This window comes from Carassius auratus, chromosome 4 (genome assembly GCF_003368295.1).
Source record: "Carassius auratus strain Wakin chromosome 4, ASM336829v1, whole genome shotgun sequence".
Lineage (NCBI taxonomy): Eukaryota > Metazoa > Chordata > Actinopteri > Cypriniformes > Cyprinidae > Carassius > Carassius auratus.
The window spans coordinates 8526041-8551338 of NC_039246.1; the positions used below are offsets into that span (position 1 = coordinate 8526041).

The 25298-nt window shown below is 36.2% G+C and overlaps 2 protein-coding genes across 6 annotated transcripts in view; both read left to right on the plus strand.

The window, feature by feature from the left end:
* LOC113058055 (coiled-coil domain-containing protein 136-like) overlaps positions 1-4297 on the plus strand; it is a 31204-nt gene extending 26907 nt beyond the window's left edge. For all 5 annotated transcript variants that reach the window (XR_003277909.1, XM_026225735.1, XM_026225743.1 and 2 more), the window contains one exon: positions 691-4297. Coding sequence is in view for 1 of the 5 variants with exons in the window: in XM_026225751.1 (XP_026081536.1) it covers positions 691-783 (93 nt within the window). In the remaining 4 variants the exon portion in view is untranslated. The remainder of the gene's footprint in view (positions 1-690) is intronic.
* A 2077-nt stretch (positions 4298-6374) lies between these two features.
* Positions 6375-25298, plus strand: part of LOC113058046 (filamin-C-like) — a 46599-nt gene continuing 27675 nt past the window's right edge. Inside the window, 2 exon segments of the mRNA XM_026225714.1 lie at positions 6375-7222; positions 23725-23973. Coding sequence (XP_026081499.1) covers positions 6844-7222; positions 23725-23973 — 628 coding nt within the window. The 5' untranslated portion in view covers positions 6375-6843.

The window sequence follows — 25298 nt, forward strand, 5'->3', positions numbered from 1 at the left end:
TATGACCAGTCTTGGAAAAAAAGAAAATAGGTAACTTTTTAAAACCAGTCTAAAAAGTTTATGCAACCATTTGTGTTTCAGTTTCATAAAAATTTGTGAGTTTGTACCTGTTTCAGTTTGGGCGATGCCAATATGAAATATGAACATCAGAACCTCTCTGTTAGAAAAAAAGTACACAGATTTTAAAGTTAATAATTTAAATTAAAATATGCAAAAGTTTACTTTTACAAAATCAGAGATACAGGAAATATTGTCAGCCTAAAATGTTAAAATTATATATGTATATAATACTAAATATTTCATTCAAATATAATTAATACATTGTGTGTATTTTCTATCTATCTATCTATCTATCTATCTATCTATCTATCTATCTATCTATCTATCTATCTATCCATCTATCTATCTATCTATCTATCTATCTATCTATCTTTTATTTTTATTTTTTATTTTATTTTATGTCTAGGTTTCATGTGGCAGTGCTTTAGAACACTTACCGAGCAATATTTCAGAAGACATTCATATATCTATCTAATAATTTTTTTTTTCATTAATATATATATATATGTATATATATATATATATATATATATATATATATATATATATATATATATGTGAGAGGAAAAATATAAAAGATGTAAATATTTCTTCCCTCTGATGTCATTCTCTTCCTCTCATTGACCTCAGGAGAGTGAGGGAGACTGGAACCTGGTGATGGTTGTTGCGTTGGCAGCAGCAGCAGTTCTTCTCATTCCCAGTTTCACCAGAGCTCTGGCCTGAGTGCTGGACAGGAAGTGACCTCATCATCCCACTCTGCCCATGGTACACAATTCTATCACCCGACCACACTTAACCACCAATGGGAACTGAAAACCATCACTCGCCTGGGACATACGGGAACACTATAACAAATGGCTTCCAAACTTCATGGCTTTTTGGTGTGCGTTATGATGCTGGTTGTTTGCTGTTTCAACTGCTTTCCTCTGCTTTTGTAGACAATCATATCTGTTTCGACCAGCAGTGCTTCAGTCACTGACGCCATGCTGTGGGTATTTAAATGGCCAGAACAGAGGACGACTCCAAGTTCTTCTGACTCTTCGATTTCCATTTCTTCAGTTGTTTTTTCTTCCCCAAAACTATTCGCCTTATCACTTTACGCTAGAACATTTGCACATTTTACCTCTATAAACAGATTCCTGATCTCTTGGGGACTGAAGAGGACAACATTCTTCATCAACAATGCTTTGAATGCAGCATATTGCTTTGTGCTTCATTGCTTTTCGATTAGGTAGGAGCATGCAGTACTTATTTAATCTTCCTGGATCTTCCCATTTAAAATAATTACGTACCGAAGTCTCAATACTGTCAGAATTGTTTGTGTTTAGGTACAATAACCGAGAACTTCCTTCACTTTAGACCATGGCATGTTCTCTTTGGTTTCTAACTCAAAAGCTCTGTAGTTAACTGTACAGTACTTCTCTATATGCTAGCAAAGGAGAATACTCATGTGATGCATACTGTCTGTCATTTTTACATTAATTTTGCTGAAAAAAAAATCCAGATTTTGAAGACTCCAGGTGGTTTAAGGTTATTGCAGCAGGTAACCATGCTTATTTTAAACTTATAGATATTTTTGTAGCTGAATTGTTTATTCCAAGACATGAAATTTGTAGATTGATTTTGTGTATGAAGATTGATAAATGATGCTTAAGAGTGATAGATATTTTTATACAAAGACTGAATAACGTACAAGCTAAAAGAACACTAAAAAAATTCTGAGAGGAGTGTAATGAACAAGCACAGATCTACTGTAATTCCACGATGCATTGCTGATTATTTGCTGTTGTTGTTTTTATTTTTATTTTTTTGCATGTTTGCAATGACAAAACACAGAGGACTTCTATGTCTATACAATCTCTTCTCTGCAAGGAATCTGACAGAGTTGGAAATTTTTTACAGAAAGAACAAAATGGCATGAACTGGTAGTTCTCAACTGGTGCCGGGACCCAAAAATAAATCGCAGGTCATTTATTTTTAAATAAAGTTAAAATACTGTAGCAAAATGAAAAAGCTTATAAATAATGAACTGAAATGCATATCTTTTTGTAGTCAGTAAATCTTCCCAAATTATATCAACATATCACTGGACCTATGCAGTTCACGCTAATATACATTTTTGACATTATTTTTAAAACAAATTTTTTTTTTATAGTGTATTTGGTTTTCACTTGATGTCAAACCAGTTGAGAACTACAGTTATAAACCCTTACAGAAAAACCATAACAAAGATGTTTCTTACAAAGCAATTGAAATCTGTAGCATAAATAAATAGCATGAATTGTTTATCTAGTTAATAATAAACGCTAGAAGCAGAAACTTCCATACTGCCTTTCACAAAAAAAGTTATAATAGTAAGAAACGTGTCTTAAATGATGTATATTTCACTAAAGACATTTAAAACTGAGAAATGTGTACTTATATGTAGCTTTTTACATCAGAGATTAAAAATTTGAGTTCTTTGTGTAGATTTGGGCTTATAACAGCTGTACCTTCTTTTATGAAGATTAATAATAGTGTCACTGAACTCATATCCATGTAATGGTTCTAGTAAATACTTGCGTTAAGCCTTGAGGTACTATTGTTATGAACAAAATCTTTGACTTTATATTTACAGTATTTATTGCTATATAATCATTTCTGGTATACACACAAGTTGTCTTCACCTGATGTCTTTTGGTGTCATTTTCAACGAACCGCACAAAGTAGACTTCTTATTAAAGTGACTTAATCATAGTAGACATATGTGCTTGTAGACGGCTGACTAGCGCTGTGGCAGTGATCTTTGTAGTGTGGTTTTAAGACCTGGCATTAGTTGTTGTTGAGTGTTTGGGAATATCTGCCGTATCCCAAAGTCGTTCCAGTGCCGTTTTCTGCTCCTGTTTATAGACTCAAAACTCAGTGGCAGCACAGCTGAATGCTCAATGTTTCAATGGTCAGCTGACTTTCTATGACACAGTGCATGCTACACAGTGATTTGTCAAAACAATTAAAAAAGTGCTATTTGTCCTGCACTGCATTAAAAGGTTTGTTACTTTGATGAGATTGCATATGAAAATTTTCACATCGATAAGAGTGAATTTTATTTTACTGTTCCACTCAGCACTTGTAAATGATGTAATATGTACAGATTGTGTATTTGCATGTCTGTGGAAGTAGATTCTGCATGCTGAGTGATAGAAACCAGTGGTAGATTTTAGCTCCTGTGACGATTTTGTACGATTAGAGCTTGCACGATTTGTTTAAATCCAAATTAACCCAGTTTTTAAACTGTTTGCTTTTGTTTTGTGTTGAAGATGGAGAACAATGCCATTTATGTCCTCTTTTAATTTGTTTTATCTCTACACTTTTGCTGTGGATGACACCATAATGATTATAAATTGTCCAAAATATTTCCAAATATGCAATCAGAGCAATCAACTTTTGGAAAGCCCAGGCTTTCTCCAAGTTGACCTAATTATGAACTATTGCATAAAATGATTCACTTTATCAATGAATTTTGAATGTCGTATTGTCTATATGATAATTTAAAGAAATAGTTCCCTCACTATCAGGGCTCATGTCATCCTAATGTGGAGATTGTTTCTACAGATTTGGAGAAATGTAACATTGCGTCACTTGCCCACCAAATGATAATCTGCAGTGAATGGGTGCCATCAGAATTAGAGTCCAAACAGCTGATAAAAATATGAGAATAATCCAACAGTGTGACAGGAGTCGATCAATTATGGTCTTGTTCATCAGCTGTTTGGACTCCATCCATTCACTGCAGAGGATCCAATGGTGAGCAAGTAATGTAGTGCTAAAATTCTCCAAATCTTTCTGATTAAAAAACAAACACATCCACAGCATTTTTAGGTGAACTGTTCCTTAAAGTCCATTCTCCACCCTGGTTCTCCCTTCTGTTCTGTTTATCTTGTTATTAAAGTCTTTTGGTTTTGAGATAATTGCAAATTGTACATACTAACAAATTCATTAGAAATGCATTTGTAAATGGCGCTTTACTGGATGCCGGAAGGTGGTAGATGTATGGAGATGTTGTGGCGATGCTGCTGTGTGTCTGTATGTGGTTGTGTAATTGTAACTGTTCTGTACAGTGTCTTTGACATGTTTACATGTTGTCTTGCCTTAAAAGGCATTTATTTAAAAAAAAAATGAAATTTGAAGTATTTTGGTAACCATGTATATTTTGTAAATGAACAGCAACTAATAAAGTAGTTTATCCAGAGCATCATGATGCAATATATGTGCTCGTTTATTTCTGTCGGATCAGTGAACTGCTTTGAGCTTGATTTTGTTTCAGGCTGTTGTTGAATCATAAGGTGAGTTGATATCCATGACTTTCACTAAATGATGAACAGATGTCCCCCTTCATCTATCTAGTCTTTCTTCTGACATTCCCATCTGTTTTATTTGTCAGTTCACATCGAAGTGTGCTGAGGTTCTGAGTCATGCCTGTGACTTCATTGTAAGTATATGAACCTCTTCTATTTCTGGGTTTTGCATGTCAGAGGTTTCATTTCTTTAGAATTTATGTTTTTTTTATGTATCACACATAAAACAATAAGAAAGTCCATGGGGGTCTTATTTTTCCAGTAATACTGAACCAGATGCATGTATATGGTTTAGTCACAGTTCACCACAGGAGAAAACACTGTGAATTACAAGAACTCGTTGTGTCTTACATACACTTACTTGTATATACATTTCCGTACAGACCCATAATATCTCACAGTGTGTTGTTGTAATGAGTTCAGTTGTATGACTATTCTATTGCCGAACTTTGTGTTAGATGTTTGTAATATTTTCATAAAATGTTTAAACCACACACAGAGAGTATGTATAACATGTCAAATGATACAAGCTTCCAGGTTGTGACATTTTACAGCACTGTGACCTGGGGTCAGAAACCGGTTTGTAAACGAGTTGAAATAATGCCATCATTGTTTACATGATATGGCCATATCTTTGTAACAATAAGGTTTTGAGTCTAAGTCTTATGGCACAAACACTAAACTAGTCTGCCTTATGTAGGTTATTATAATCAAATAATCCATAGCCTCTAGGTACAATATGCTGTTAAACTCGTTTAATACAATCAGTAATCATATTTTAGTGAAAAATTAATCAAAGCTTAATTAAAATCCTGATCATGCATAAAATGTAAAATAGTTCTCATGGTGCTTTCTAACATTCAGGCCTGTGCTTTTCATTGAAGGTCGTTTTTAAACTTTGTAAAACCATGCAGCATCTAACTGCATAATAATACATATTTTATGTGTTTCATCAAGTGTACATTTGAACTGATTTTTAAGATGAAAGAATACATTTAGAAACCCTGCACACACTCAAAATGACCGTTTTGTTTAAAAAACTGAATTTAAAAATTTAACACAATGGTTGGGGTAGGTCCATGTCTGACCCAAACATTTTTTTAAAGTGCAGGTTAATGACCACTGTAAAAAATTGTAAACATTTCATTGAAAAAAGTACCATAAAACCATAGTATTGTTCTTGTTACCTTGATACACTGAACAATTTGACAATTTAGTAGCAAAATAAATCATTTTTACTCAGAAATTGCTAGTTGATTACAAGGAAACAGAAAGTAACACACTGAATAACTTGTAAAAACATGCTCTGAAAGTCTTTGATTTAAACAATACACAACCTTAACAAACTTTAGCACTCATTTGAATTTTATGTAAAAAGTGTTGTTTTATGTGCTCCATATTTGTTGTGACATGGCTACTAGATATTTATGTATTAACATTCATATTTTTTATGCATTTGACATTTATTTTCATCCAAAGTGCATTTTAGAGAAACTGCTAGTTTAATGACGTAGTTAAGAACTGTAACATACAGGTAACAAAATGACTCCGTGTATGACTATGAAGTTTTACAGTGTATGACTTCATTGACTGGAATAGAGGTTTTGTCAACTGCAGCCATAATATTGTTCATTAATAAACTGTCAAACTATTTATACGTTTTTAATAAACAGCCTGTCATCCCTTCTCCTTGGTATGCTTTGATGTGTATTTAGCATACTGTGTTAAAATGGCTCACTGACATAATTATGCTGTCATTTGCTTTTTCCAGCCCCATTTGTTTTTAAAAAAAGAGCCCAAGTTTTACAACAAGCTAAACTCCAGCCCCCACGTGCCCAATTTGGGGTTTCTAAAAATAAAAATGACAGTCACAACTGTCGCGGCGCTCGGGGTCTGTCCAATCCCCTTCCCCGCTGTGCGCTTCGCCCAATCGGGCGCCGGTATCACTATCTCGGTCAGATTAGAGAATCCCCCATCCATAGCGCAGTTCTATATGGTCACGATGACAGCAGCATACCAGGAGATCCAGCAGACTGACGTGTGAGCCCTGCCGGAGGGGTCTCAAGAGTTTTAAAGCGCCTCATGCTTCATTTAACCATTCAAGTATATTAAGTCGCGTCGCTTTCCCCGTCTTTCCTTTAATTTCGAACGCGAATAAAGCAGGAACGAACTTTTTTCAAACGGCGTTCTGAAAAGTGACGGCTGGAGGAATTAAAAAGTGAACGCAAAACATTCGCGCAGCAACCGTTCTTTCTTTAAAACTAGTTCAAAGCTGGTTTGGTTCTAGAGAAATACTTCTCACGCTCTTAAACTTTCTTTCGTTTTCTTTCCTTCTTTTTTTCCCCTTCAGAGTAGCGTGCGCGCGCTTGTCCCACTCCCCCCTCGCGCTGTAAAAACTCGCTGATTGTCGTATAAAAAGGGGGGCACGAGAACATTGAAAAAAAAAAAAATGATGAGCAATAATACATACTTCGACCAGCAGCTGCCGCCGCAGTATTACCAGGGCACCGACAACGGAGAGGACGGAGACGAGGAGATGCCGGCCACGGAGAAGGACCTGGCGGAGGATGCGCCCTGGAAGAAGATCCAGCAGAACACCTTCACCAGGTGGTGCAACGAGCATCTGAAATGCCTCAACAAGAAGATCAACGACCTGCAGAAGGACCTGAGCGACGGCCTCAAGCTCATCGGGCTCCTGGAAGTTCTCAGCCAGAAGAAAATGTACAGAAAGTACCACGCCAGACCCAATTTCAGGCAGATGAAGCTGGAGAACGTGTCCGTCGCGCTAGAGTTTCTGGAAAGGGAACACATCAAACTGGTTTCTATAGGTAAGTGCTGTTTCATTGCGTAAATATGCGCTCAACTTGGTGGTAAACGCGCTTTGGTACGATTTTATGCAATTTAGGTAACCATAACTTTCTTAAAGATATTTATAATAAATCAAAGGATGCGTAAAACTTTAATTAAGTGACTGTGATTATGTACCGTTCCATAATGGAACGCGTATTGTTGCTATGGTTACCTCGTCCTTCTAAATTCGCGAGCGTTTACTTAGCACACTATGACTTGTAATCTAACTTTTGTGGCTAGTGAAACGTTCTTTAAAAACCTTGAAACGTATACTTGCATGTAAAGCAAACATAATTTTGAAGGGCACCTCAACTGTTTGTTTGAACGTTCTGTGGTGGGATCAAGCCTTAATTAGGGCCAGACCACGCAGACTACTCATAATGGGTCTGTTTTCCATTTTAACACTAAATATTGATCCTCATTTGTTGTAATTCTGTGTTGGAAGCTCTAAAGTATTATTTTAGTTTGCCCACACTCATTTTTCTCCTTTGAATGTACAGCTGGAGCTCATACTATCTATTCAAAAATGTGAATGATTTTTGCCTTCTCTGCATAATAATATTCTCATTAAAAACACTTTATAATACTTTTCATTGAAAAGCAAATTTAAGGCCAGTATACAGTACATATGACAGATTAGAAGTGTATGTCCATTCAACTAAAAATCAGAGTTTCCTGATGTTTGTTTGAATGCACATTAAATATATGTGCTTTTTATGTAGATGCTGGAAATCATCCGATGCAGATAATCTCAAAGTGACCCAATCTTGGCTTTTTATTGCTTAAATTATAGATCAAATTTTGATTGTCGTTTGACATCAGCTGCTCCTGTTGATATGATCATATTCAATATTATATGAGACCAAAAGAGATCCCGGGACAGTAGTTTTACATTTTGGGATGCATTTTGTACCCTTAGGCTTTGGGACACGGTCCCAAATTCTGCTCTAGATCAATTTTATAATGGATTTGTGGATCCACCTCAAAGGGCATGCAGGCATGAAATAATTATTGATTATATGTCAGAAAGCAATTTTGGGAAGTTGTTTTATTGCATTTATTAATTATATTTATTTGTATTTAAAGATATTCCAGTACTTTTAGTGCACTGGCAGTCTGATACTAAACTAATATCAGTTAAATGTGGCTGATCTGAGATAACTTCATAATGTTTTATTACAGTGCACCAAATATCATCAGACATATGTCAAAAAAGTACAATGGCTGTTTCTGGGTCATCTTGGCTTCTTTAAAATGACTCTGCGATCTGTTCTAGGGTCAGTGCCATTTTATTTATACATTTTTTTTGCAGTGGCAAAAGCCTTATATTGTTCTGATAGTTCAGTGGTGGGTGTCAGGAGTTGGCAGCATGGCATTCTTTCAAACAACAGAAAAAGGGCAACGTTCATTCCTATTACTGTTGTGGGGCTGGTATGTTTATAATAAAGACTGGCTTTTAGCCATTGATAGGCACTGAATGATTATTTGATTGGACTTTGACTGCAGATGTGAGCCTCCTACTGGGTTTGGGGGAAGGAGTCAACCGTCTCACACGCTGGCACATGACTGCAGTGCTTTGAGCCCGGCTGTCGTTGGCAATGAGACGGATCTTTCCAGAAGGGCACCTGCCTCTCAGAACTCCCCTTACGCAAGAGTGTAGGGTGACAGAGGTGCAGGAAAAACTCTCGCACCCTAGTCCAAGAAACCCTGTGTGTGTGTGTGAACTGTGTGACATGGGTGTTGGCCTGCTGCCTACAGGAAATACCACTCACCTCATTTTTTTATTACTACACACTCAGTCGCTCATGCAGATGTACCTGAAAGTGTGAAAATAGAATTAGATGCATTTACAAGCATACATGTAAATAATACGGAGTGCCTAAAGGGACATGGTGATGGTAAAACAGAATGAAATTGGGGGGGGGGGTTGATTTCCATGCTTTTGTGTTTTCTCACAAAACTTTGTTATTTGCTTGCGACTACTGTGTCCCCCCTAGAGATTTAGCATTTACAAAACTGTGTGTTAGTTTTGTTTTGCATGAAACCACAATGTTCCTTGGAAGAATACAAAAGTTATGTGAGAGAATGCAAATTTTTTTAGGAAATGCAGTATAGTAGTTTTGCAAGCGAGCAAACGTTTTGCGCAATAAATCTTCTTTTGTAATTTATTCATTTGTTTTACTAATTTGTATTTAGATTTTTTTTAAAAATAAGTAGTAGTTTTGTTATAGTTATTATTATATTGAAATTTTTACTCTTGCAATTTCAACAAAATTTAATATTTGAAAAAAAAAACATCTGTAATCTTAACATTTGTAAATAATTAATGATACACTGAACAGCAATAACAATACTCAATTTGCCACAAAACTAAAATGTTATGTTTGCAAGACAAAAATCATGTGTACATAAATACAAAATGTTCACCTGAGAAACATTTGTGATAAGCATCAATAATATGAGATGGAAAAACTATATTTCAGTACTTTTGCGAGCGAATTTTCAGGGGAGCATAATCGTTTGCGAGAGAATGCAAAAGTTTTGTTAGTGAATGGGAAAGTTTTGAAATATGTCCCTTTAGGGGCACTGTAAAATATAGTTTTACCATGATCAGTGATTTTTTTCATTTGGAAAATACTAAATATAATATAGTCGCCAGAGTGCATAAAATAATACTGATAGTTTCTTTTCGTATTAAGAAGTGAACAAGCAGTTTGTGGAAAAATAGGAGTAGAAAACCCTTGAGTTTTGGGTGTAAGTGATGATGGCTCTGGGACAGGGATCTTCAGCGTTTAGCCCCTGAGTGAGTGATTGATAGATAGACAGCTGCGCTCTGGGGTCCATCTAGTAACAGGTGCTTTAAATAGTCTTACCGACCCAGAGGGGGTTGCTGGAGCTCTTTTGGATAGTAAGAGAGAGAAAGAGTGAGTCATGGGATAGAGATGATAAGCACATGATTCACATAATTCTCTTTCCTTTTCTTGAGGGTGGTTTTTTTCTACTTCAGCAGTTCAGATTTTTACTGGCTCTGCCATAAACGTGATTAATGGTTAATTTGAGCAACATCTATCTTCTGTCAGTCAATTACAGTAATATTTCTGCTACATTATATTTGCTGTAAAATAGATAATACAATATTTATTTGCGGGTCAATAAATGAAATATAATTAAATGTATTATGTTATCTTTAGAATTGTATTATTCATATTAGATATTACTTCAAATGACATTTGTAAATAAACACATTATTTTGTTTTATTTTATTATTTCATTTGTTGGACTTATTTGTATTAAATTGAATTTATACCATGGTATAATTACTGTTAGTCTGCAGTTCAGCAAAATGTTGTTTTCCACCTTGACATTTGAAAATAAACAGACTTGTGAGAGATTGAACAGCAAAGGCAATGTTAAATTTACCACGAAACTAAATGTTTATATTTGCAAGACTTAAATTACATGCCCATGATCAGCGGATCTAAGATGTAGTGACAGTTTAGCACTTGGGCTGTCTCTGTGTTTCTCTCTGAAGTGAATGTCCCTGTTGCCAATGTGAAAGGAAGTCTCTGTTGAGATGTTGTAACCCAGAGGATAAGTTTCATTGGATTTAAATTGAAGTCATAGCATGTTTTCCTGAAGTGCTTTGGTGGCTTATCAGCACAGTGACTTATCTCTACCAAGTCACGCTCTGTTTCTCTGCATGTAACACTTTCCTGGCCCATTAACCAGATTTTTCCTCTGCTGCTCTACACTGAGAAGTAGCAGTGACTTTATCGATTCGACCCTCTAGTTCACCTCTGACATTGTTTCTGGTGAACGTTGCGTGTTAGATTTTTTGGTCGGCTCCCAGAGTTTGTCTCCGGACTCAGCTCTATGTAATCTTTGGCCACGAGAAGGATTTCCATGCAGAGTATCCAAAAGTCAGGCTTTCTTTTTCTGAAGAACAACAAGCAGTCTTTCTTGCAAACATGGTCTCCCTATTGCTCTCTCGTGTCCTCCAGCGTCTTTAATTGTTACCATGTGTCAAGGGCTAGTCAGTCCGCTGGAATGTTCAAGCACACACACACACACACACACACACACACACTCCCTCCAGAGATTTGACATGAACCGCTGTAGTGCTTTCCTCAATTTGTCCCACTAGGTTTATTAATATCTCTGGTAAAGAAAACCTAAAGTGTGGTGTTGCTTTATTGCAAAATGTTGCATATCAAGGCTGCAGATGGCCCAGGTGCATCCTGGGTAGGCGGATATCAGGTGTTTGTGAGGAACGGTTGTGCAACAGCTCTTAGTTCCTTTGTCTGAATGTGGGAAACTCACCATGTGGTGTAAAACACAGCCTTTGTATTTATTTCTAATAGGTTGCATTTGGATTATTAATCACTCTAAATTAAAAAAAGACACTTTGAGGTCAGCCTACTAGAGAATTATTTTAAAGGTTTATAGTATTCAGTTCAAGCTCATGACAGCAAAAGGCCTCACAATATCAGAAGGGTTTATTTAGGCTATCTTTTGACGCCCGCTGTGGAATCTTCTGTTACTCTATAAATCCAACCCCATCCTCAAACTCCAGGACCATGTAGGAGATCCGAAAATGATGGAAAGCAGACGAGGGAAAAAAGGGCGAGTCGCTTTTGATTATGAATGGGGTGCTGGAAGGCTGACTGGGGCTTCATCTGTGCTGTAAGTGATATTCCATTTCCTGCTTTCGGTGCTGTTTGGATAGAGTTACACATTGTAGAACAGGAACTTTTGTTTTAATGCACGTCTGAGATTCAGAATCGACTGGCTGCTCAACTTAAAGAGGTAGTTTGACCAAAAATGAAAATTCTGTCATGCTTTAATCATTCATCAAATGTTGTTCTAAAGCTGTATGACTTTATTTCACCAAAAAGTGTATATAAATACATATAGAGGTGAGTAAACAATGACAGAATTTAATTTGAACTGTTCTTCAGTGGAACACAAAAGAATATTGTGAACATTTGAGTTTGGACAAAAACAGTATTTGGAAATATCTTCAAATAAAAAGAGGTTTGGAATAACACATGGTTGAGTGAATGATGACAAATGTTTTATATTTGTAGGTGACCTATTTCTTTAATGTAATATTTAGATTTTCGGGCTTTCAAAAATAAATGAATCTTTTAAATCCAGCAAGGATGCATTATATTTAAAAAGTCACCAAAAATACATTTATAATTTTACAAGACATTTCTACATTACATAAAAGCTGTTTAATATTTGTATTCATCAAATAATTCTGGAAAAAATATATATTCTATGGTTTCCACAAAATTATTAAGTAGCAAAACTGTTTTCAACACAATTATAATAGTCCGAAATGTCTCTTGAGCAGCAAATCAGCATGATTTGTGATGGATCACATAACACTAAAATACTGGAGTAAAAAATATATTGAAATAAAAATAGTTTGTTTAAATTGTGGTAATATTTCACAATATAATTTTTTTTATTTAATTTAATATATTTTTTATATTTTATTTTACATTTAATTTAATTTGTTTTGAAATATCTCACTGACCCCAAACTTCTGAATAGTATTGTACTGTAAGTATGATCTGTTTATATAAATACAGTACATATAATACATGTATTTTTATACAATTATATAAATACAATTTTATTATGAAATTATTTGGAATTATTTGAATTACAGATAGAACAACAATAATGTGATATAGAATATGACTAGAATAAAAATTAAGGGTACCAAATTAACTAGGATAAAATGTATAGAAACCTGTGATCATATACAGGAGTGATAGAGACGTGCATGTGTGTGTTGTTGGAATGTCACTCTATCTCTGCAGTAATGGAGCGGCTGTCAGGGTTAGAGGTGAGGTCAGAGGTCAAGATCATGACTGGTTTGCTGATTTGACAGCCATGAAAGTCTCTAGCAGGTGTTTAACAACAACTATGAATCCAGTGCCCTCTGAAATCGCTCTTTTTTTTAAACGTATTATTCAATCTGTAAGCTCTTCGTGTGTTTTTTGCAGTCTCAAGTCTTTGGCAGACATAAAGCAGTTCTTCTGTATTGTGTTCTCTGTAAGTCGGGGAACCCGACGGCCCAAGTGCACTCTGGGGTGTTTGGTGTCAGCAGTGTCAGGCACAGAGGGCTGTCAGAGGCGTGATGATGTCATCAGCTGCCTGACCCTGAGTTGCCAGATTGACTCAGACAAGAAAATCCCTCATCGTCCACAGGGTCAAATGTCTTCGCCTCGCTCATTTTCTCCAGACACAGACTGACTAAACCCTGAGGATTGAACCGAGCTTTATAAATAGACAAATGACTAATATCATGATGTAAAGGTATTTCCCTAGAATTAATAGTTTAAGTAATGTAATAGTAATAGTAATGATAGCCTTAGCAAATGCCACGGATATTTTCCATCCATTTGATTGTGGTTTAGTGGAAGAGGTCTTCACCATTTGAACTTTCTCCCTCATAACTCTGGAAAGACCTTTACCTTCTCTTTTCTAATGAGGGGGAGACTTTTAGTGGATTCCACGAAGAGAAACAGGCGTCATTTAGAGCATTTTTCAAAACGAAGCTTAACAAGGAATTTAAAAATCCCTTCTGACTAACAATCGATGACAACATCCCGAGCCTGGACTGCATCTTGATGTGTTCTTGTTGGGTGTCAGCATTGAAATGGCTGATACATGCACAGCTAATGGGCTATAGGCTTGTTACAGAGAGCTAGTTCTTGAAGGAACATAAAGGATTGTGTCTGTGTCTCAAGTGTCTGTCTGTGTTTATAGAAATGTGATCTAAAGTGCAGACAGGATTGACTCTAAGTGCTTTTTAACTCATTCTTTCTCTCAGCACTGCATTAAAATAATGAAGACAACATATTTGTTTGGCTCTTTTGAGTTTAATTTAAAAAATATTTTAGTATTTAGTATTTTTCCAGTTAATTTTCAAATTATTATTTGTTTTTATAATAGTTTTACATAATGTTATATAGTTTAAATTGAATTATAATCAATATTTTTGTATTTATTTTTTATATTATTTTCTATTAAAATGACTGTGTATTATTTTTTATGATATTAACCAGCTTTGAATTATTAAAATGTTGGTGGTATACATAAATCATCATACTGCAACTCTTGCTTCATGTTGCTTCCAGATATTTCTGTTTATTTGTTAGTAAAAGTCAGCATTTTGTGTCATCCCACAGATTTTGGCTTACACATTTTGAGGTTCGGCAAAGTTGTCTTCAAATGATTATTAATTTGTTTTTAAATATTATTGTCTACAATTTTATATATAATTATAATCAGTATTATTTATCTAATTATTTTCTATAATTTTATTTATTTGTAATCATTATTATTTATATCATATTTATATTTACTTTGCTGTAGTAAAGTCCTCATGTAAACATTTATCCTTTAATCATCCATAGTGCATGTGTGCTTGTTTACAACATTTGTACCGTCTTTTAGTCATACTTTTCTCGGTAACTGCTTCAGATGTCCTTTCCTGATCCCCGAGGTGCCGGAGTCTGTCTTAATTCAGGCGCACTGGAGGGAGACTGGGACAAAGGCTCCTATGTGCCTGTTCTGGATGGAACTTCAACTCTGAAGCTTTGTTGAAGGATTGAGGGGAGGGGGTGAATGCATGCTGCAACAGACAGTTAGAATGTGTGTGTGTGTGTGTGTGCATTAGGCCCATGAGGGGGAGGGCAGATCTCTGAGCACATCAGTTGTTGCTTTAGGATGCCTGTTAGCAGCTGTGACGGCAGCTGACTGGGTTCACTCAGGAGAGGAGATTGCCTGATTGTTGTACTCACTATTAACAAAACCACCGTCTTTCTCAAAAAGTCACATTCCCCTTCTCTAAATGAGTCCAACATTGCTTTTCTTGTTTTGAAATGTTTTATGCATGTTATCACCTAAACGTTGAGGAAAAAAAGAACAAGGGGGCAAAAAAGGAAAGATTTTGTGTTTTGTTTTCCCTTGTTGGTGGAAGTTACCATTGTTTCTTTTTCACTGTGTGAAATACCTCCAACTGGAGTTTGGGTTTGGGGAGGGAAATGCCTCTCGGTTTGGGCCTCCTTAGTAATGACAGACTTATTACAGTGTTTTATTACTGGTTTACATTGGAGACAGGCTTATTTTCTGCTCATTTGACTTGAAGAAGAGGAATAACCGAGAGTTAAACATACAAGCCCAGGAATGAATGCCTCTTATGAAACATTGCATGAAAATGAACCCCACATTGTTTTCTTGATATGTACTTGAGACTGGAAAAACTACACAACTTTTGCACCAATTAGCAACAATTCTACTGAATGGATTTAAAGGGTTAGTTCACCCATCAGTGCAAATTCTGTCATTAATTACTCACCCTCATGTTGTTCCAAACCCGTGAGACCTTCATTCATCTTCGGATAATCATCTTCATGGTACTCTTGTGAATAGTGGTGTGAATATAGCCTGCATTTTTTTTTTTGAGTGCAAAAAGTAGGGTATTCTCATAGGTTCAAAACATGACGGTTGAACCACTGATGTTTAATGATGTCTTAATTTGTCTATTCAAGGTCAGAAAGCTCTCGGATTTCATCAAAATATATATTTATTTGTGTTCCGAAGATAAATTTACCGGTCTAATGAATGATTTTTTTGGGTGAGCCGTCCCTTTAAATGAAAGTCATGTGACACAAATGTCAAATTCTAGTGAAATCTACAGAGCTATTGGTGGAATTGGTTCAAAGAAATGGATTGGTCCATCACTTTAGCTGAGGGGGTTCAGGTTATGGATATATTTTGCATTTGAAAGGTAGAGGTGAATGTGTCTCTGTTTCAGGCGGTTTTATTGCTTTGATCAAGTTTTGACATCAAAGAGTTGTTTTAGAGGCCTACTGGTGCCATTTTGTTTAATCACACCCTCACAGTTTATCCAGCTGTTCTCACGTCTGTGGGATACGTGAGGTCAGCTGTGTAAGTGTTGTTCCTATTGTCCATGGTCTCGAACAGGTTAGACAGGACCATGTGGCAAAACAACAGAATGATTGTCAATGATGGCCTTTTTTTGGACTTTCGAAGACACACCACCTGCCATAACACATGATGTGCCATATCTCAAGATAGTGTGTGTATGTGGGAAGATCTTTATTTTCTCTCGTCTTTCTTCGGGCAGAAGTTCTCCTGGATCACTTTTTGATCTGCTTCACAGAGAGCTGTGTATTTAGTAAAGCAATCTGGTCAACACGTAAGCGACATGCCTGTTTTCACAGTTTCCATATCCACGATGATGTATCAGTGTGTAAAAATGTGTTTACGTGCAAAGGACGTTGATAAATGAACTGCTCTGTCATTGTCCAGACTCGCTGTTTCTGTTGGGTTTCAGCGTTTATTTAGTTTTTGACCTCATGCGTTCTGGTGAGGGAAGTCAGTTGCTGCCTTGAAAACGCTCCCAACGGCTGCCGATTTGCAGCATTTGGCAACTTGGGCCACCACACATTTCTTTCTGTACTCTGAAATAAATTATTAGAGACATGTCTGTCAATTAAAGTATCACGTTTTCCATAAAGTTAGGTCAGAATCCATTAGACTGTTGTACGGTTTGACATTCCTGTAAGCAGTAACAGCTTGTTCTTGTTTCAGGAGTAAGTGTAATGCAGTGACATGGATGCTCATGTCTAAGTGGCACTTATTGGCTTAGAAAAAGATGTTTCCTGTCGTCACTGGCAGCAGTTGTATTTCTGATGTAATGTGTGACCGCAAAGACAGCAAGTCCTGAAGTAAACTGAACAAATTTTGGCACTACGTCTCACGAGTGCTGTGAAGTGTGCTTGCCTGTATATATGCTATGTAATGTTATATTTTACTGTTCAAAACAGTTGTTTTTTCTTTTAAACCCCATAAGTATCACCTGCCCACCCGTGGGCCACTTGGTGCTTTTTCTTCATTGTCTTTATCACATATTTATCTTTGGAAAGCTTAAAACCTCAAAATGCATCCTTTGAAAACTATTTTGAAATTGGACATTGCATTAGCATGGAAATGGGACTTCAATATCTTTTAGCGTAGTGGGTGGATTCAAGTGTCATATATTACAAAATGTATTATGGTTTTTTAGAATCAAAACTGTTTATAATCTTCAAACATTTACATTTTGTCAGAAAGGTCTGAGTCTCAAGATTTCATATTTGGTGTATATTGTGTGAAAGAACTAATATTGACTGAGAAATATAGGCATTTATGACAGAAAAAATGTATCAGAAAATGAATTGGAGTTTGGATGGCTATGTGTGGTATAACACCCTCAATAAAATCTAACAAGAACCTCAATTTTTTTTTTTTTTATATCAACTTCAAATTTGGAACATAACTTATTTAGACATAAGGCTTTAGTTCTATAGAAATTTTAGATTCAAAAATATTTTGTCAGACATTTCTTTTATATAAAATATTAAAATTGGTACTGTGCATTTTTTTTAAAAGTAAATTTTTAACTTCTATAACTTTTTGAAACTTTTATATTTTGAAATGATTCCAAAAAATGATTTCTGAGGGATCATGTGACACTGAAGACTGGAGTAATGATCCTAAAAAAATCAGCTTTACAATCGTAGGAATAAAATACATTTTAAAATATACTAAAATAGTAAAGTTATGTTACATTTTACAATACATGAATTATATTACATAGTGATCAGATTATTGTTGAATGTCACTCTGAAAGAGACAGTAGCCATATTAACTATTAATAGTTATTTCTCCATGCGAAAAGTTAATTTGCTGGACATGTGTCTTGGTACTTTGGCTTTGGGCTTGTCATTCAAATCAAATGTTAGCTGCTTGATTGTGTGTGTGTGTGTGTTTTCTGCAGTATCTCTAACACTCTTCCATTGTTCTTTGAAGATCCTGTGGAAAATGTGAGTGTTGATGGCATGTGTCCATGATGTCTTCATCCCACCCCCTTTCCTATCTTTCCCTCTTGGAGAGACACAGTAATGGAATTATATTTTCCGGCCTGTCCACAGAACCATGAACCTGACCTCTTTGACAATGGACACACGCTAACAGAAAGTCATCTGAATATTTGGAGTGTCCACGGTTTCAGGATGTGACTTCAGGCTGCTCTGTGTTTTGTGTGCGACTTGGAGAAAGTCAGATAACAGGAATGTTGTCTTTCCACAGCTACTGGGGGAATCCCTGCTCTCGCTCTCTCTATCTATCTCTATCTCTCTTCAAACAGACCTCTTCATATGAACACGGCAGCTGTTGAGTAGAAAACAGAACTGAGATGAAACCCTGTGCATTTAGAGCCAAGCCTTTTGTGACAAGACACAATTTAATGTATGTTTGCGCAATTGTCAGCTTTAGCTCAACAAGGTGGTCTTTAAACAAATTATACTTTTTTTTTTTCTTAGGTCAAGAGGTTCCAGTTTATATGAATTCACTTTTTTAGTTTTTAAAGGAATAGTTCATCCAAAAAGTTCACCTTCAGGTCATCCAAGATGTATTGTTTGCTCACCAATGGATCCTCTAAGATTATTGGATTATTAAAAATAGAGATTATTATTGATGTGCTCTGTCTGTCAGGCTCCTATGAGTAGTGTTTATAGCTCAGATCTCAACTTTGATATTGATCTCATGTGCTTTGTTGCATTGTCTGTCTTTTCAAGTCCTCCAGGACTTCACTTTGTGACTGTGTGTATGTGTGTGTTGAAACTGTGTTTTATTTGACTGTATTGTACAGCCATTCTGCATTGTGTTTTATGGCTTTAAGGGAATAATAGGAAAATTATGACCGCATATTTTGCCTTTGAACCTTTCATTACCGTTTGCTCTGTGCATACGGCATATTTTTTTTTCCATTTATTTATACAGCTCGCTTTCAGTCGTCCTTTCTCTTGTTTATTCTGTTTTGATTGATTAGTTTGTCTTTTACAGTTTGTGAAACAAAAGGTCCTCATTTATTATACATTCTCTCTTGAAGCGGTGTGTGTGTGTGTGTGTGTGTGGGTGTAGGCTGCATATGTCCTGAGGCAGAATGTCTCTTCCACACTGAGGCCATTGTCTCGGTTTCTTCTGTCCTAGTGACCATGGCAAACTTTCTCTCTCCTCCAGGGAGACTGCGATGTTTGTTTGGTAACCCCGAGCAACAGCCGTCAATCACCTGATGCATCTAAGCTGTACAGATTTCTGATGGCGTCACTGGCCGACGTTCAAATAATTCAAAGGGCAACACAGAATGACCTTATTAGAAATTCTTATTAGAAGATCTTATTAGAAACTATAAATACGTATAAACAAATGATATTAAACAAATTGGATAGCAAAGATGGTACGACTCAATCAGTGCAAACACAATCAGTAAAAAACAAACTGCGGTTTCTGGAAAAAAAATATCAGAAAAGTTCAATTTAATAAAGAGGATCTGCTTTATGGATCTATTTTGCCATGTGCACGTAATGAAAGAATAAATCTTTTTTTTAAAACCATATGGGGCAAATTCACTAAACAGTCACTCAATTAATAATAATATACAATTTAACAATTAATTGTGCTGATGTATTTCCGTATCGTCATTTTAAGTGCAAACTAAATAAGTGAACAATATTTGAAAATATTAAACAGCCTTATTTTAGTATTAATTGTATATAATTATAATATTGATTAACATTATGAATTGGCTTTTGTTTTTATATTTTCATGTTTAATTTGAATTCTAGTTGTGCTTGTTATTTTTCATTTGTAAAGCTTAAATTCATATTCTTAGCCATAATTCCAGTTTTATTTCAGAATTAAAAAAAAAAAGTTATTTAAAGTGCAAACTTGCATATTTTAATGTAAATTAGGCTTTTTATAGAATTTTCCTTATTCCCAAAAGTCATCACAGTGTGCCAGGCACAATATGTGCAAACTGTCTGCTGCAAAAGCAGATTTTTGCACTCAAACTGAACCTGCAGGATGGGAAATCACATCATGAAAATCGGATTCAGCACAATTTTGTTCCTTTACTGAATTGGTTGCAAAAACAACGCAAGCACTGCATGCCAACAGCCCTATCAGTCAGAGTAGTCCATTCTTAGTAAATTCCCTCCTTTGAAGAACTTCCAATAATGACAATATGCTGTTCATCAGTGAAATAAAGCAATTGCTTTTAGCTGAAAAGGGCAGCAATCCCCAACAGCTGGATTCAAGATGAATGCATCTGTACTCGCTGCAGTAACACCATTACATGTGTTTTCTCCTATAGCTTTAGCCAACAGTGGCTTATAAAATGTTTCCAGCATCTGTTTCTTTATTTTTATCTCGTCTTGTTGGTGTGATTGAGCGGAGGGAGGATGTGAATGATCCGGACTGGCTTTAATCAGGGTTAGGAAAGTGTCTCATTACTCACAGAGCCAGAGATATGCTGCATTCACTCAACAGATCGAGCTTTGAAGCACTACTGCTGTTCCTCATACTTATTATGAGACATGCTAAGGCAAGCGTAATTTATTATTTCATCATTTTTAAAGACGATAATGCTAATATTTGTAGTTATTTAGTTATTTTTGAATTATTTATAAAAGTTTATTAAAAGTGATCTAACATTTTTTTGACATTTTGGTGACATTTTCCCTTCATAACCATATACAGTATTGTGATTATTAATTCCAAAATTGTGGAATAGACATGGAATGGGCCAACAACCTGTCACCTCATTTTGGAGTGAGACAAATGAGAAACACTTCTGCTTGTTCTCTGAATTACCCCCACTCTCCATAGCTATCCTTTCCTTTCTCACTGTCCTAAATGGTCTTTTCCCAGGCTCTGATCCCATATTTGTTTTCCTGCCCATTATGTGGTGGTGCTGTACCCTAGCGGGCTTGAATTCCTGGCCCATGTCATCAGCCGTTCCTCAGAAAGGCTTCATTTGAAGCCTCTGCACTTTATTTTGTCGGAAGGAAATACTTAGTTCTGATGTCTTTTATTAAGTGTGTTTGAATCCAGCTGTTTCGATGGTTCTATGTGTTGGGCAATGTGTTTTATTTTCAGAAATTTGTGTTTTACCAGGATGCACATTGCAGGGTTTTCTCAGGGTGGTTTGAAGAATGCATTGAGAATAAAAACCACTGCACTCTCTTAGGTGCAAATCTGAAATTTTTACTTTTCTTTTTAGGAAAAGTAGACCAAATAGCTGTTTGCGCTTGCTTGGTGTTGGTGCCTATTGTCATATTTGATATTTATACCCAGACCTTTTATTTTGTATGTATATTGTCAGATGAGGATCTAGATCCCCTGAAGCAAACAATAGCAGCCGACACACACCTGTTTATTGATATTTGATAGTGTTGATGTGAGTGTTGAACAGCTGAAATGTGTTTTTGTGTGCTTGCTGTCTGATATCTGTCTGAACCTGATAATTTCCAGATACATATACTCACTCATCGCTCTCTTGACTTCTTTTTCTTCCTCTATTTACAGCTTTTTTGGCATGGTTAATAATTCTACATTACAAAGAAAAATATTCTTAAAAACACTGCAAAGCAATGTACATAAAATGAGATATACATACAAAATGCATGATACTTATTTTTATTTAGAACTGTCCTAAATAAGATATTACATATAGTCCACATTCAAAATAATAGCTGAATTTTTAAAAATGACCATTCAGAAGTTTAGATACGCTTGATTCTTAATACTGTGTAGTTTACCTACATGATCTACAAAATTGTCTTTCTTTTTTTTAAATTAATGGTTGTTCTCGGGTCTCCTGTTTGTCCTGGAAAGTTAAAGAACCCACTGTTCTTCCAAAAAAATCATCCAGGTCCCATAAATTATTTGGTTTTCCAGCATCTTTTGCATGTTTAAACCTTTCTTGCAGAGGCTATATGATTCTGAGATCCATTTTTTTTAAAGTAACGACAACTGAGGGACTTAAACGCAACTATTAAAAAAAGATTCAAACAGTTACTGGAGCGTAAGAAGGGAAAACAGTGCATTAAAAGGCGGGGCGGGGGTGAAAACTTATGAACATTTTGGAGATGTGCAAGTTTTTCTTCTTTTGTTTAAATATCATTTTCATTCATCTAGTGCTGCCCTTCAGAATATGTACACCAAATATTATGCATTAATAAGAAAGAGAAATAGTAATATTCTACTTTTCCTTTCTTTTCTCTTTATCGTACTCTCATTCTCTCTTTCTATACTTTCTTAACGGCGCATATCAAGAACATTTCCAAATACTTTCTCCTTGTCTGTTTCTGTTGGGCTTGGCATTGATGCAGAGTGCACATAAATGTCTGGATGCATTCCTCTCTAAGCATCTAGAGCGCCATGGAACCCCAAAACACTAAACCCTGTTTCTTGAGAGGGGGCCACAGTGAGCGTAACACGCAGTCCTCGCCAAACATATGAGAAAATCTCAAAAGCAATATATAAAAGAGCAGTGAAGAATTTGATCTGGATCTTGTTTGATTACAGCAAGGCAAGAATGAGAGAGAAAAACAGAAACTGGCAGTATTATTAGATATTGGATTGCGCACACTGCAGCGTTTAGTGCAGACAGCTCCGCTGGGGGTTGAAGCAAAGTGTAGTCAGATTCAGCCAGTGTCCCGATTAAGTTTCATCTGTGTGTGTGTTTTATTTAAACTGACCTCATTCCACAGATCCAGGGTTAAATGACATCAGCCTTTGGCATTCGGTCTGTGGCTTAGTAGTGTCCATCTTAATTCATATTCCACACTGTAGTCCAGAGTCTTCTGACTGTAGCAGAGCAGTTTCAGGAAAGATTTGGCTAAAGGCAATGAGTAAAAACACTTTCTATGAATAACTGGGTATAACAAAGGTTTTTTACATGCTATTTTAGTATTGTTTTAGATTTGGGATTTGTGTCTTTACTGCATTGTTATTGGAACACAAATATGTACTCTATGTGAAAGTATGCTTTGAGTGAATTCAAGTACTGTATGCTACATGGATCTTAGTCAACGTTTATGTGTGCATTAGTAAGTCATAAGATCCAAGTTGAGAGAGTTGGTCCTTGCTGTTTTATTTTGCACATCTAAACCTGTGAAAGCTATCAACACAGCAGGCGAGAAGAACAAACAGTGCGCTGCGAATCTCTCTATGAGTAAACGGAAAAAAACACACGCAATGCTAGGGAGGACATCTGAAAAATAAACACAGGAGTTGTCATTATTTCTGTTTTTTTTTTCTAGTGTGTGTTGACATGACCGATCCCCCTTCAGTTCACCCTGAGCTTCTGATCTTCACCCTAAACTAATATGTGTTCACAGTAGCGCCACAGGAGTAATAAAAACCAACCTCAGAATGTTTAATGGTTTCCTACACCAAGCATTGAAACTCGCAGATCTTAAATAGTCTTGAAAACAATATGGTTTTCTGCTCGCTGTCTTTTTATGATTCCCAGTATCTCCACAAAAGGTGTTTCAGCGCTCATGTGTGGAATAATACATTTAAATCTTTCTTTTTCTCGTTACAGATAGTAAAGCTATAGTGGACGGCAACCTAAAACTGATCCTGGGGCTGATATGGACCCTTATTCTGCACTACTCTATTTCCATGCCCATGTGGGAGGATGAGGACGATGAAGACGCCCGGAAGCTGACGCCCAAACAGCGCCTTCTGGGCTGGATCCAGAACAAGGTCCCCCAGCTGCCCATCAACAACTTCCACAGGGACTGGAGAGATGGCAAAGCCCTCGGTGCACTGGTGGATAATTGCGCACCTGGTGAGCGGACATCTGTGGTTTATGACCACTTGGCTTGGTACATTAATCACGTGTGGGCTTACATGAAAAGCTATCTTCATTAAGTAGATTGAGGGACCAGTAATACTCATCATGGAGATGTCAAGAGTCATGCAGAATCTGCTTTGCCTTAGGAGATGGGAAGCCAGTTTGATAATTACAGCATATGATCTCACTGTGGAAAGACCAGAGCCAATAGAAAAATAGAGAACAATTGGTGACCTCAAAACAAGTGATCATTGCTTTCCAAAACATGATTCATGAATCGAATACCTCTAGATTTGTTTGGACTTACACTAGTGGAAAATCCAGAACCCGTGCAGTTCAGAGAGAGTTTAATGAACAGGTCAAGTTCTTTTGAAAGTGTGCATGTCCATCCTTGTCAACTCTCTAATCAAAGCTGCCATTCTGGCATTGTGTTTGTTTCCAGGACTCAGGACTTGGCTATAAATCCTTTGGGAAACTAGTAGGAGAGTTTCCTAGAACATGCTCTTGGATCAACAAACTTGTTACAACATTTCAAAATAAATAATCAGAAGTTAGAGTTAGCGCTAAGCTTGAGCAACAATAATTTTCTTCTAATATTAGGGATAACTAATGGTTAGCAGCAAGCTTTTAGATATGAACAAGATGGAATTGATCCAGGAATATGTTCTACTTTTACTTACGTGTTTTGATGTGATTAAACTTTAGAAAAATCCTTCACAATAGAAAATAGGATTAGTACTAAATGCTTCGATTTGTCTTTCGTTTAAACATTTAAGAATTGCATTAGCTTATGTTGAAATGTTTCCATCTTCCAAGTCATTTAGAGATGTGCTTAAAAGAGTCCAGTATTTTTGACAGACACAAACTGCAGTTTAATTGTCGACTTTAGTAAAGAGACAGGTGTAAATATGGCGCTGGGTGGAAGGCCCTGTCTCATTTTAGGGTTCATTTCACACGCAAACACATTGGGCCACAACTAGATGCACTGCTTTAACATTCAATATTAATTCATGTGCAAGACTGGGATTTGACTGGTGTCAAAGACAGCTTGTAATATTGAGATATTTAAAAATGATTCATCAGTAGAAGTGGTTTAGGTACTGACTGAAAGGGATGCTAACTAGAGCTAGAAGGTAGTTGGGTTGATAGCACTAAATAGCACTAAAACAATAGCACTGCCCAGATGGCTTCACTGCTGTATTTTTCCTCCAATGCTGAGAAACTGAAGGGCACTGCCATAAAATACAACCACTGTCTACAAATAAAAAATGCAGGGTTTACATTTTGACACTGAGAAGCATTGTGAGAGGTGAAAGATG